Genomic DNA, 15,204 nt, shown 5'->3' on the forward strand with positions numbered 1-15,204 from the left:
CCCTAAAAGAGAGCATATTAGTACCATACAAGTATGCATGCTTTAAGGGTAGATAAGTTACAAAGGTGCACCTTTGAGGGTACCTCATGAAAAATAAACATGGTGTTACATAAGTATTAAAATATATTATTATTATTATTACCATGGTAAATGTGTGGTTACTGCAGTTTTACTACAAATACTGTGTTACTGTAATAAAACCATGGTTAATTTTTGTAAAAGGCTGCCAGGCTGTTGTACCCCTAAAGGTGAAACTTTAGCATATTTCTTTATAAAACAGCAATTACAGAACATAGCACAATCCATTTGAACTTTTATCAACCAGTTTAATAAGTTTACTTGCACAAACTAGCCAATTTAAAATACATATTACATGTACACAAAAGTTTGGGGTCAGTAATATTTTGTAATATTTTTTTTATTTTAATATTTTTTTTTAATAATTTTCAGCATCATTACTCCAGTCTTCAGTGTCACATGATCCTTCAGAAATCATTCTAATATAATTTGCTGCTCAAGAAACATTTATTATTATTGCTGCTTCATATTTGTGTGGAAACCATGATGCATTTTTCAGAATGAATGTTATATATAGTAACAACGTTATGTAATATAATAATGTGGCAATGGTTTCTTAAGATCTACTTATGCTTCTGATGCTTTTGGGAAACAGCCCTGTTTGAAGAAGCACTCTGAGCCCTGTGTCAGCAGCGGTTCTTTCAGCATTTGCGTGTGTTCCAGGAGAAGTGGTTCTATCCAACACAATTATTCGCTAATATAGTCTATTTTTCCACTTAGAAGCTTATTTTATGCACCGAATTTCTTGATCAATAAATACAATTAATGGTTAAAAATGCACTTTATATTTTGATGTGATGTGTTTTGATGGCAACATCAGTATCGAAAGTATCGATACTTAAGGATCGCTCCACCCATCCCTAAACGGAACATCACGGAATGAAGTATGGTCAGAAAAATGTTTCCCAGCACCGTGTACTCCCTCGTTGAACAATGATCAGTGAGATTTCATTAGGGCTTGCGACGCCACTGTTTTAAGCTGTCACTTTATAACACCGAGTGGCTACTACATGGCTAATAGGATAGGATTATGTCCGTAAGAGGTGGGGTGTAAACACAGGCTTTGTCTCAAAAACCAACTAAGCTCCCTAGTTACAGACCGTTTCAGGACATTATAAGCGCATTTCGAGGCAGCCAGTGCACACACAGAAACTCGACTTTGACTCCAACTCGTCTGGACTCCTGGGATGCCCAAAGTTGCAGCACGCGCCTATGATTAAAAATTGCATTCTAGTTAGGTAGCTCCCTTGATTGTGAAACATCCGCAGACCGCTAGAGCTCGAGTCATGTGTGAGGTGGTGCTTCTGGTGTGTAAAGAGGAAGCTCTTCGTTTGGACACATGAAGAGCAGCGCTGCTGTGGTGAGTGAAGATGCCTCCGCAGAGAGTGTACGCACTGCCCAGACAGCGTTCCCTGCTGCTGCCCGCAGTCATCAACCCATTCACGCACGACCTTAAGTTAACCAAAGCCGAGAAAATCAAAGTGAGTCCTGCTCTCAATTTATGACATGCCTGTCAATATTATTCTTCACTTAAGTCATTCGATTCTTCATCGTATGCATTTATCCACATTTAATGTGATTTGCCTAAAGATTCGTTTCCCTCTAATCTTATTGCATGATCTCTCTTACTTCCTCCGTTAGTCTTGATTATTCTTACAATAACTTGGGGAACATGGTTGAACAGGGAACAGGATTAGCACATTTAGAAAATGTTTCATTTGTCAGATTAGTAAATAAATGATAATTACAATTGCCTTCATGCTGCAGAAAGTGTTCAAATAATGTTACTTCTTTGATGTTACAATTTTAAACAGTGTTACCGTTTTTGTAATAAGGAAAATCACGCAGTTACGCAGTTCACAACATGTGGTAGAAAGAATGTTATTCATATTTTTGTTATAAATGTTTGTTGTAAAATTGGGTAATAAGATGATATATTATTATTAATAATAATACTATGGGGTTATTGAATGCTTGAATCTGATTGATTGATTAATGTTTTAAGGTGTGTAATTATTTTCAGAAAAACACAGGGCTAAAGTACTTCCAGACAGGTCTTGACTGCATTACCGTGTAGTTTAATTAATTTTTAATTAATTACATGTCCACATAATACTTAAGTCATCCTGCAGCCAATGATGGAAGTTGTGCTGGGTTATTTGTATGTTAAATAATAGTTTATTATATGTGTTAAACAGGTCTCTGTATTCATGAAATATGCTGCTGCATTTTAAAAAAAAATTTTTTATTCATGTTACACTTGGAGGTTGTTATAATTTGCTTAATACATAATTATTTTTCCCCCTTAAACCAATTCCATGACAGCCTTTCTCTTAAAAGGTATATTTGACATTTATTGTGTGTGTGTGTGTGTGTGTGTGTCAATTTTTTCTCATGTCTGTGTGTAGTGTTTTCTTCTAGGAATCATCCTTGTGCCTCTCCGTGGCATTTTCTTGCTTCTCGTTCTCATGGTCATGTGGCCAGTTTCTGTCATGATAACATTCAGACAGTCTCTGAAAGGAGCAGTGGAGCCCATGACTGGCTGGAGAAGGTAAATACCGATCCCTGTTCACTCATGTTACACACAGGTACACGCCACCAGCTACAATTCAGCGCAAGACTAAAATACACCTTTTTTAGGTGCACCTTTTTTGAGCTACTTATTCTCCTGGCCTAATAACTAAACTTGACCGCTAGCACATTAAACCTTAAACCTTGGCCTTACAGATAGCGCTACCTCTTACCATTTTCTGATTTTGTCTTAGTTCCTTATTTGTTCCTTTTGCTGCATGCTAAAAAATGTTTGTGGGTGGGGTGGGGTGGGGTGGAAGGGAGTGTGTTTGTGTGTGTTTGTTTCATCTGTATTAATAATAAGATGTGAGAGTTGTTAATGTGAAATTTGTGGTTTGCATATCAGCAGTTACACATATTTGCTGCATTACAGAGCCCTTCCATTCTGTTTAATTCACGCTTCTCTGTCAAACAGGCCACATGGTTTCTTGCAAATTTAGCTGTAACTCATTTCTTCTCAGACTGACCACACGGATCAGATTAATTAAGTCTTAGCGTAGGAGGTAGAGCGGCTGTTGGAGGGATGTGGTTATTCTCTTAACTGATGCAACAACATGCTGATCTGACAACCAATGAGGACACAGTGTCAAAGCCGTTAAAGAAAGCTTTTTGTGCTTATGAGTGTCAGTATGGTGGACTAATTGATGTCATTACCCAGTATGATTCCTCATGTTTTGTGTGCTTGTATGTGTGTTTGTGGGCAGGTTCATGCACAAAAGAGTGATGACCTTTCTAGGCCGGCTGTATTTCTTCGGCATGGGCTTCAGGGTGGTGGTGAAGGGGAAGCAGGCAAGCAGTGTAAAGGCCCCCATTCTAGCTGTGGCCCCTCACTCTTCTTTCTTTGATGCCATCGTATGTATTGAAGCTGGTCTACCCTCGACTGTATCCCGCTCAGAGTCCTTGGAAGCACCAGTCTTTGGCAGTATGGATATTTGCATCAATATCGGTCTACTCAAAAACAAAATCGAATGCCAAATGGTTTCATAATGTGTTCCAGTAGCTTTGAATATGTGTGCTTTGTTTATCAGTTTGGTTTCTGTTACTGCAAAGTTGTGAACAAATACCACAGTCAACACAAAGAAACAAACCAAAATTAAACCAGGGCAGACCAAAAAACAAAGTTAAATATCCATTATTGATGTTAATTTTGCATGTGTTATTTTGACTATTAGCATTACTTATCATTCCCTTGTTCTTCAATGGGTAAGACGATATTATGTTCCCCAGGGTTTTTGCGCTGTGTGCAGCCAGTGCTTGTTTCACGCAAAGATCCAGACTCTCGTAGAAACACTATCCTTGAGATTGAGCGCAGAGCAAAGTCAGGCGGACACTGGCCACAGGTGAGTGTCTCCACTTCTAGCATCATAAAGGTCTGTAAAACCACAAATTTGCTTGATTACAATATCCATGAAAGATTATGCTGCCTCACTTGTCACTCCAGTATTTAATTATATTTTAATTTTTTTATGTGACTTAAAAACGGTCAAAAATAAAAACGTGTTAAAAAAAATGAAAGGTTAAAAAAATATATACCTTGTGAATTTCACAATGTGAAACCAGAGTAACAAACTAAGTGTATTCCCGCTTTTGAAAGCAGGAAATTACTCTTAGACCTGTACTTCCTCAGCTAGAATAAAGGATGTCCGGTTCCTAAAGAAAGTTCGGTGTCAACATTCTGGATGTTTAATTAGTTTTACCAACTGTATTATTAGGAAGTAAATATTTTTTTATCAAGCAAACTGTGATCTGTGATTTGCATCCAAATTAAGCCGCCATGATAGCTATGGTACCACTGAAAATATCACTAGTGTTATTTTCTTTTTTAGGTACTCATTTTTCCTGAAGGAACATGTACGAACAGATCATGTCTCATTACCTTTAAACAAGGTTAGCAGATTAAGCTTGTTTTTGTTTGTTATGTAGAAATGTTAATTATAATATGGACACTATAATAATGCAGATGAACTGTTAAGGTCTAGTTGAGATGTTACAGATACAGTAAAGATACAGATATAGTGTGTTGTAGCAAAAGTCCATAATAAAGTATATAATGAAGGTTGTGTATGAACTGCACCATATGAAAATCTTGTCCGTTATCAGATTCAAAGATCAAACTCATTTTCGTAATGCAAATGTTTACAAGAGATGGGGAAAAGAAACTACTGTGGTTTTAGGGGTTTCCAAAGCCTACAGTTTGTTTTGGTGTACTAAAGAAAGTAGAATGAGGTCTGCTGAAGCCAGCAAAACCAGCAGCACATAAAAGAGAGGGAGTGTTGTGTCTATGAATAAGTATTATCCAGTAGTTTGCAGTAGGCTTAATTAATTTAGCGGGTCAGAGGGATATTTATTGTTGTATTATGTAAGATCGATAGATTTTTCTTTCTATATTCAGGTCATATCATTTGGACAGAGTTTGCTTCATTGATAATCATTGATTGTCCACTTGAGAACCAGTCAAATAGCTGTGACCTGATATGCAGGCCATGGTATTATCAATGGAGTGTCAGACAGGGATTTAACTGCATACTGAAGCATATGAATCCATAAAGAAAACAGATGGAACTGTTGTACTGAGCTGTGTTTTAGGAGGTATGAATGTAGCTACAAAGTACGAAGAGAATGAATGGAATGAAATGAGAATGAATGAAACTGGCTTATGTGCTATTCTCTTTACCTCCATAGGTGCCTTTGTCCCAGGAGTCCCAGTACAGCCTGTTCTGATCAAATACCCAAATAAGTTGGTTAGTATCAATTCAACAGAAGTCCTATACTGTTGTTATGATGCCTCAAATTGTGGTGTCAAATGCAAACACAATAGAGTAACACAAAAATTGTAAACACATGTAAAATGCAAATCCATAAATAACCAAGTAGACGCCACTATTGTAGACCATAAAATTAGCATACAAATGCATAGGCCACCTAGCAAACTAAAGGCTCTGCAAGTCTGTCAGTCTGATGTGCTTGTGTGAATAGCTCAATGTTCATACCTCTTTAAGAATTCTTACAAAAGTTTGTATTTTTAATATTTACAGGACACAGTCACATGGACATGGCAGGGCCCAAAATCGTAAGTAATAATAAACATAAACAAAGCCAAACGTATTTACACGGCTGATGAAATGCTTCCACAATTAGGCCTTTTCCAATCACTGATACAACAAAGAAGTCATAATTCAGAATCACATGCCAGGATTGCATATAATGTTGCAAGAAACACTCTGGTGAGCCAAAAAGGATGTTTCGTTGGTTTATTGGCATTTAAGATAAGACAAATAGAGATCCATTTTATATTCAAATAAAAAAGGAAAACAGCGTGCTGTCTGACTAAATTCTCATCTTCCTCCTTACACATTGAGACATCTCTGCGTGTGTAGTGTTGTAGATTGCTTCCTTAGATAAGCTTGGTTTTAAGACCCTTTTGTAGTATGTCAGACAAGAAATGCATTTGCACGGTCATGCATATAAAGAGAGCAGTGCTTCCTGAAATGCTGTTGGTTTGGAACCTCACCACCAGTTCCTGTTTTAGGGCCAGACTACTGCTGCTCACACTCTGTCAGCTCTATACTGCAGTGGAGGTTGAGGTCTGTGAGAAACATTTGTGTATTTCATGATAATATTCTCAGCTTTTTGCACCTTTGATGTAGAAACATGAATGACAAACCTAACCTCACACACTATATAGCTAATCTCCAAAAAGTTACGTATATATGTATTGTGTTTGTTTTAGTTTCTGCCCCCTCAAATTCCTACTGAGATGGAGAAAAAGTGTCCTATCAAGTTTGCGCAGTCAGTGAGAGCTGTGATGGCTGAGTAAGCATGCCTTGTTGCTATTTATTCTCCCATACTTTATAATATTATTTTAATTGATGTTTACAATGTGTGCACAATATGATATTTCAATGTTAATGACTGTATCACAATTTCTCACTCTGTTATTAGGTCTCTGGGCCTGCCTGTCACAGACCACACCTACGAAGATTGTCGTCTGATGATTGCAGCTGGAGAACTGACCCTACCTATGGAGGCAGGTCTCGTGGAGTTTACCAAGATCAGCAGGAAGTTGGAGTATGACTCAATATAATATTCAAAAATACATATCCTTGGTATTAGTAAACGTTTTGAGACTGGTAGCCCACATGACACATCATTTAAGCTTATCGTAGTTTAAGCTTAAAATCTCTGTTGCAAATTCAGATTAAAATGGGACAGTGTGAAGAAGGAATTGGAGAGTTTTGCCAACATAGCCTGTTCTTGCAAAGGCGGCAGGATCACAATTGAGGAGTTTGCCAGCTTTCTCAAACTACCCATCAGCCCAGCTCTACAGGAGCTCTTCAGTCTGTTTGACAGGGTGAGTATGTCTATAACTAACCACATGGAAAAAGATATGGAAAAGAGCACCGCTTCGATCCAGAAAATAAGCTGAGTGTATGAAATACTCTGACATCTGCTTTAAAATCTGTTTTATTGTCTTCATATTTCAAAAACAACAAATTTAAATCTAAATGGTACTGGATGAATTAAACTGCATTGTATTGCATTCACAGTGTGGTCTGTTTGTTGTAGAATGGCGATGGCACTATTGATTTCAGAGAGTATGTCATTGGTGTCACAGTTCTGTGCCGCCCAGCTAATAATGAGGAAGTCATTCAGACTGCTTTTAAGGTAATGATATCACAGATAGCACTGATGTTATTCTGAAAAAAATATCATGATGAATTCTCAGAATGTGATTGTGCAGAGATCAAAATATTTAATTTGATAAAGATTTAAAGAAGACCTCGTGTGGTGTAGTTACGAGGGTAAACCATATTAGTTCTGAAGTGTCAGTGGTTGTTCACAACTTGAGGTGGTTTACAAACAGTAGAACATTACTACGGGGGACTACTACTGTGTGATTTATTGTCAAAAAGTGTTCATATGTATATATAAAAATGAGGCCGATAGATGTCTAGTTGTGTTTGTGAATTCTTTCTACAGCTGTTTGACATTGATGAGGACAACTGTATCACACAAGAGGAGTTTAGCAGTTTGCTACGTTCTGCTCTTGGAGTATGTGATCTTGATGTCCACAGCCTCTTCAAAGAAATTGACACAGATGGATCAGGACACATAACTTATGGTCTGTATGCCAACTGTAGCATCTACCACAGTGATAAGATAGAAGTGCCATCATTCAGAGAATACTTTTTTAACCATGGTGTATGAAATGTATCAAACAAATAACATACCATTAGAACTGCTGCTATTATAACCAACTGTTCTGTCATGTTAATATATATATATATTTGTACATAAACACACAATTCACAGGAACTGTTAATTTTTTTATTTTTTTTTCTCCAAGTTGTGAAACCAAATTGTTGCTTGTAAGACTGAGCTGAACTACACACAGGCCTAACATTTGCAATGTCAACTTTGGCTGATCTTTTAGGTTGTATTAAGCAAATTACTTGATGCTGAATTGCATTATATTAACATCATCTTTATTAAACTTGATCTTATTGGTTTGAAAATATATTTAGGCATAATGTTTCCAATAAAGGTTTAAATACAACTGCTCAGCGAGGACTCCGTGAAATGCAAGAGTTTACAGATGTTACAGCAATATTTTCCTGTGAAGCTGCTTTTAAACCATGGATTTAACTTGACTTGACAATCTAGGGCAGGGATCCTCAAATCTGGCCCACAAGATCCACTTTGCTGCGGAGTTTAGCTCTAACCCTAATCAAACACACCTGAGCATGCTAATCAGTGTCTTCAGGATCATTAGTAAATCACAGGCAGGTGAGTTTGATCAGGGTTGAAGCTAAACTCTGCAGCACATTGGCCCTCCAGGGCAAGATTTGAGGAACCCTGATCGAGGGAGTATCACAGTCCAAATTCCTTAATACAGGTCATTTCATGTCACGATTTAACTTGTCTGAATTGAACCTTGACTTTGGGCTATCTGCTGCATGCATTCAGCAAGCAAGAATTAGCAGGGTTTTTCCCCAATAAATGTTTAAAATGTTTAATGCACATGATTCCATGCTGTGTATGTAAATAACTTGGAAAATATTTGTGTGTAGAATCATGAACACTTTCAAGTGAAGGCTATTTATTTAATCTATCATTTGTTAAGGTTGAATCATGCTGGTGACTGGTCATTTATAATACTTGAGTGTGGATATGAGTTTCAGAATGCATGTGTACAAAATAAAAAAAAAATAAAAAATGTAAATCCCCTTTGTCACTTTTCTGTGATTATAAAATATCAAACAATTGAGGTCAAAGGTCAAGTTTCACCACCTCCTGTGCTGTTACTCAGTCCTTTTCCAGCAGCATAAGCCCTTGCAATCAGAGTTTACACTTTGATGACATAACATCACATAGACTGTAAGGTAGAAGTCCGCAGTATAGTCCGTAAAAAATTTAAATCCCCTTTGTCACTTTTCTGCAGTCACAACAAGTGATTATAAAATATCAAATAATTGAGGTCAAAGGTCAAGTTTCACCACCTCCTGTGCTGTTACTCAGTCCTTTTCCAGCAGCATAAGCCCTTGCAATCAGAGTTTACACTTTAATGACATAACATCACATAGACTGTAAGGTAGAAGTCCGCAGTATAGTCCGCATCAATGCGGGCTCAGAAAACTTTCCATTGAGGGCGCATAGTTGTCATAAAGGGTCCATTTGACATCGTACATTTTCTACAAAATAAGACACCCTGTCTCTGCATCCAAATGCTTAGGCAGTTGACCTGTTGCCTCACTGACCTATCGGGCAATGACTTCGCAGGCAGCATTTGTGCACGTAGTTACCTCACAAAACGACAGGCTTCTAAGACAGCATAATTTTTTAATGATAATTTTTTTAGTGAGTAGAAAAATAGAGAGAGCTTTGGTGATAACTAATTGTATATTTATTTACGACAATACTAATTTCTTGCCATAAATGAAATCAGTAGTTCACAAAGTTCAAAAATATATACATTTACACAAACTAACCACCAAACGCAACTTTCAGACACCATTATATTTTTTTAGCTCCCCTGTCACAGAATCAAGCGCATAGAATAGTAATATCATAAGCAGTGAAGGATACATCTATGCTGCCTTCAAAGATCAAGCAAATGAAGTTAACTCAGTAGACAGGATGTGACACTATCATAGGATTCAGACCTTCCTTATTGCCTTCCTAGCTTAGTTTTCAGCTTACGGACGAAGCCCCTATGTTCCCGTGGACTTCATGGACACATGTATGTGGCAGTCATTGCAAGACCACCAGACCACCGTTTAGAACAGGGTCTTAGAATTACATTGATTTAGCATAAAGTCAAACACAGTGCCTGCCAGCGTCTTGTAATCAGCATAGGAGGAAATATCTGTCCTTTTTAATATTATAAAGGAGGCTGGTAAAGGAGAAACAAGTTCATCATTAAGTGGTTTCTGTAATGTACCTTCTGTTGTGCTGAGCCGCAGTATATCAAAAGCAAGTCAATCAGTAAGCGTACTCTGCGAGTGACTTACAGAGTGCTTTTGTCAATATAATATCATCAGAGGGCAGGTCAGGGACGATGATATGATGATGTCTTATGAGAAGCTAATGTTCTCTCTCATCCGATACAGCAGGATGAAGGATGGGATTACACTCACTTCATTAAAGTCTTCACACGGTCTGATAACCAGCTGTGATTTCCACCGTCAATTTGTTTTAACCTTTTCAAACATGAGGGGGGCATTTCATTTTAATCACAATTGATGAGATTGCAGGGAATCAAATAAGTCACATTGTTGTTACTGTTTCTTTCTCTCCGTATTTTGCTCTCTCCATGTCTGTCCTTCTTGCTCTCATTCTCCCTTCTTTTGCTCACAATATTGCAGCATTAATTTTTATTTCAGCCTGAGGTGAGTCTGCCTAGTCAAATTGTGGACAATCAGCTCAAGTAATCAGGTTTTATTTGCACAACACCAAACAAGAGTTAGCTGTTAGGGCTTTGGCTAGGCGGTCTGTGCTGGAATAGATGAGGGGGCTGATCGGTGGCTCGTCTGAAAAGGTCAGTGCCGACAGGCTACACTGCTAATTGACAGGTTGCAAAATAGCTGCAAATCACAGACCCTTCACCTCCATTGCCTGTGTAGACAATGTATACAGCAAATACTTTTCCCTTAGAAGGAGACAGCATACTGCATCTTTTCTTTTTCTTTCCTCTCCGTTAGACCTTAGCTATAATTTGCCTTGTCAAAATGTCAGAACAGGGCTTTAAATCACTGTTTTGTCGTTTTCATTTCTTTCTCTCTCTCTTTTTTTTAAATTTCGAGCCATCATTCATGCCCACAAAGCAGGAGTTCCTGGCCTTGGCAAGAAGCATCTTAAAGTTCCTCTTAGTGAGAGCACATATAAAACATGCTTTAGCCTTGCGCCAACCACTGGATGAATTCATGCTCATTTACTCAATCTATTCTCTCAGACAGGATAAGCAAAGCACAACATTCAGTTTCATGCATATCATCACCACACCTGTTCTTGTTTTTGTGTGACATGTAGTATGTTGTTCATAAAAAGATGATGTAATATAGTACCAAGTGCACTGATGTTAAGGCCTCGAGATTGTGTGACAAGGGCGTCAATAACTTATTCTTGCTAAGAAATTTCCATTATACTGTTTTGAATATATATACTACTGTTTAAAATAATAATTTTTTATGTTTTTGAAAAGTCTCTTATGCTCACCAAGGCTGTTTATTAGATCACAAATAGATTAAAAACAGTAATACTGTGATAATATTGCAATGTAAAATAAGAGTTTTCTATTTTAATATATTTTACAATGTAATTCATTCTTGTGACGGCAGAGCTGAATTTTCAGCATTTTCATTACTCCAGTCTTCAAGAAATATTTCTTACTATCTTAGTTGAAAACAGTTGTGCTGCTTAATATTTTTGTGAAAACCGTGATACAATTTTTCACAGTTCTTTGATGTATAGAAGTTCAGAAAAGCTGCATTTATTTGAAATTTATTAGAATTATATATTGTGTAATTTTACAAATTTAAACTGCATTACTAAATGAATCACAATGTGACAGGAATAATATTATTAATGATATAGTGAAAATTCAGTTCTAGTTCAGTTTTGATGTTGAGGAAATTGGATACAAGGAAGTTCTTCACTTGTGTAACCGTCATGACAGTTGTGACGCACAGATCAATTAATATTGATATTTAGTTAAATTGAAAGCTGTGTGCTGTTGGGTTTTGAAGGCAAGAGTAGTTTTATAGTAGTGAGTGTACTGTTCATTCTGCCCAAACCTATACAGTGGGGAAAAAAAGTATTTAGTCAGCCACCAATTGTGCAAGTTCTCCCACTTAAAAAGATGAGAGAGGCCTGTAATTTTCATCATAGGTATACCTCAACTATGAGAGACAAAATGAGAAAAAAAATCCAGAAAATCACATTGTAGGATTTTTAAAGAATTTATTTGCAAATTATGGTCGAAAATAAGTATTTGGTCAATAACAAAATTTCATCTCAATACTTTGTTATAATATACCCTTTGTTGTTTGTCTACAGTCTTAATAAAAATAAAAATAAAAATGTACTCATAACTTAACTGATACTCGGAAAAGCGGGTCTCAAAACAACTGTCCACAAGTCTGGCAACTCATTTAATTATAGATCTTTTACAACACAACTGTAGTGTGAACTAGAAATGTACGTCAACAATGGGATCAACATTGATCTCATGCTGATATACACAGAAGAGTGATGGTTTTATAGGTTAAAAAATTCTTTATTTTTTTATATTTTTAAAATCAAATGTCAAAAACTAATAATTAATGCAATGAATGTTTCTCCTTTGCTTTTGATCAAACATTTTCTCTCAGTGAATGTGAATATGTTTTTAATGTTCAAATGTATGCTTTGTAAAACACTGCAAAGCAGATTTATTGATCCAAGATTATATACAAACTACATGTAAATACAATCATTAGAAAACGTAAAGGGCCAAACTGATCCTAGCTCATCAGTCTTGTCCTGAATGACACACATGACCCCATATTCGAGATATTGATCAGCCACAGAACTGGAAACGGCATAATTAGGGGAATTCAAGAATACTAATGTCTTGACATCAAGGTCCTTATTTGGTGCAATAAGTGACATTTTACTGTGAGCCCTGGCACTGTCTGCATAAAAAAAAAAGAATATTTCTGAATTTTACCCTGAATACCAATGCTTACTCCTGTCAAATGTTGACTAATTGCAATATTGATGCAGAACATTGCAAATATCCTTCATGCTTCAAGGAAAGGTTGCTTTGCTCTAAAGGGGACCTTCTTTAGCATCACCCTTTCCCACATGTATGGCAACATCCTGAAATAGAAATTAGAGATTCCAGCTCTTTTGGGGGAAGAATGTGTGTTAAGGAACATATAAATCAGCCTCTAAAACCCTGCTCCTTACTTTTGTTATCTAATCTAAACCAGAATATGTACAAAACTGCACAAAAACAGGCCTGTAAAGGTTTCATAAAAGAAATGCTGGAGAGCTTTAAGGGGACATTCATTGACTTTAATGGGATGAACTGATTGCCTATATCTAATAGAAATTGTCGCCTTTGGCTAAAGCGGGTGTGGAATTAGATTACACGTGGAACACAATGCTTTTACTGCTTCTTAGAAAACAACTAATTGAATCTATGTAGAAGAAGAGAGAAGAAACAGGCATCTCAAGAGGGAATAAAAACAGACTTTAAAAATAAATTGTAGTAGTGATGGGAGATGGATCAAACATTTCCTTGTCTTTTTGACAAATTACAGGGTGTGAATTAAGAAGGGAATTTGGGGAGATTTGACCCTTCTAATTGTATAGGCGGGAAGTGAGCAGTGTATTTGAACATATTCTTAAAATCATGCACACCAAAATAAGATGATGATTCATATGACATAAATCTGTTTTAAATCGCCACATGGGGGCCCAACATTTGAGATCATATATGGCCAGATGATTAGGCCCACTACATACCTTTTCTTAGTAACTCCCAATGCAACACCTTTTTAAAATGTATTTAATTTCCACTGCACAATGTTTAATTGTTTTTCTATGTAAACATGCCTTTTAGAGAAGAGTTGTAACATTTAGTGGCTTCTTACACACTGGTGCCGTTGGAAGTAGTGGCACATCCAAAGACAGATCCAGTTATGAGAGGCATGTTGCACATGCTGCCGGATTTTGAGGCATTTCCAGATAGTAATATGACATTTCATATCGGCACTTTGAAGCTATTCAAAACTCGTTCGCTCTTTTGACTGACTTTGACCTTTTTTTGCTTTCTCACTGTTTATTTCCTGTTTATGTGCCTCTTGTGAACGAGCGCTGTGTGGCAACGCATTCTGTCTGAACCTAAGGCCAGTCTTATGTATATTATGTACAAATCACCAGCAAATAACAACAACAACAAAAATGTTCTGGTAAGAGCTCCTTAAGGGGCGTCATCCCAGCTATATGTTCTAAGAACGTTTTGCTAATGTTCCCATTAAGTTATGCAAACTTGATTGAATGATCTCTTAACATTCAAAAGCACTTTTTTCTCATTTATGCAAATATTAGGGAAAACATTAAGGGAACTTTCCATCTTATCTTTTTGCAAACATTACGAGAATGTTACTTTTAAATGTTCTCTGAACATTCTGAAAAAAGTAGTAGTCGAATATTCAACTAAAACGTTTCAGGAAGAAAAAAAAACTTTTATTTTGTGCTATCATTTTGAGAACATTATTAAAGACCATATAACTTTGAACAAACGTCCTATTATTCTATTCTGTTTGCTCAGAGATATTCTTAGCAGGAGTGTATTGGCTACTTAACATACTGAATTTACATTGCTTTACTAACAATTCAATAATATTATACTGCGCTTCATTACGAAACTATGTATGAAAAATTTTGGTGTTGAAAAGAATAGAAAAGAAAAGAAAAGAAAGGCATCCGTAAGATGCTTCATTTTTTAAGTCCAGCGGTGGCGCACCGCGTGTTTAAAGATGAGTGTGACATTCGGGGCGGAGAGGAAGCTTCAAAAAATATTAAGACGACAAGGATGATGATGACCATGTAGAAAATACCACGTGTGGAGAAACTGGATGTTGGTTTAAATGCTCACAATTTATAGCCTCCATCTGGAAGGGAGGGGAAAGTAAACTTCATGAGAAGCGGCACTCTCTCATTTTCTTGATCAAGCAGGAGGGACGGATCATGGAGGGACCCCCACTTGTTGACAAGTACAGAGTTATCTTTATATATAATTACAGACTCGAAAAGCAACACTTTATGCAGACATATACAGTTACTCCATGAAGTATGTTGCGTCCAACGGAAAATGCCGAGTGATGGTCACTGTAAAGTTTCCTTTTCCTCGTTAACCGTGACAGACCGCTTTCGCACATTCATTGTAAATCGTTTTGCGCGCTCGGTTGGTTAACAGTATGGTGCATGGAATGCTTTAATGTCTCACCGTAACAGTAAACTTTAATTTCTCCTCTCTTTCAGCTGATGAAAGCTGGGCGACAATCT

The 15,204-nt window shown here is 36.9% G+C and overlaps 1 protein-coding gene across 1 annotated transcript; it reads left to right on the top strand.

Annotated features, from left to right (window-relative positions):
- Nucleotides 1-1,369: 1,369 nt before the first annotated feature.
- On the top strand, nucleotides 1,370-7,857 carry LOC107548918 (lysophosphatidylcholine acyltransferase 2). Its single transcript, XM_016229791.1, has 13 exons — nucleotides 1,370-1,559; nucleotides 2,487-2,629; nucleotides 3,354-3,571; nucleotides 3,877-3,989; nucleotides 4,476-4,536; nucleotides 5,332-5,390; nucleotides 5,685-5,719; nucleotides 6,179-6,233; nucleotides 6,380-6,462; nucleotides 6,592-6,717; nucleotides 6,847-7,000; nucleotides 7,216-7,314; nucleotides 7,630-7,857. Exons 1-13 carry the CDS (start codon nucleotides 1,449-1,451, stop codon nucleotides 7,855-7,857), a joined length of 1,485 nt encoding a protein of 494 aa, XP_016085277.1. The 5' UTR covers nucleotides 1,370-1,448.
- The last annotated feature ends 7,347 nt before the right edge of the window (nucleotides 7,858-15,204 follow it).

This window comes from Sinocyclocheilus grahami, unplaced genomic scaffold (assembly GCF_001515645.1).
Source record: "Sinocyclocheilus grahami isolate Dianchi unplaced genomic scaffold, SAMN03320097.WGS_v1.1 scaffold358.1, whole genome shotgun sequence".
Classification (NCBI taxonomy): Eukaryota; Metazoa; Chordata; class Actinopteri; order Cypriniformes; family Cyprinidae; genus Sinocyclocheilus; species Sinocyclocheilus grahami.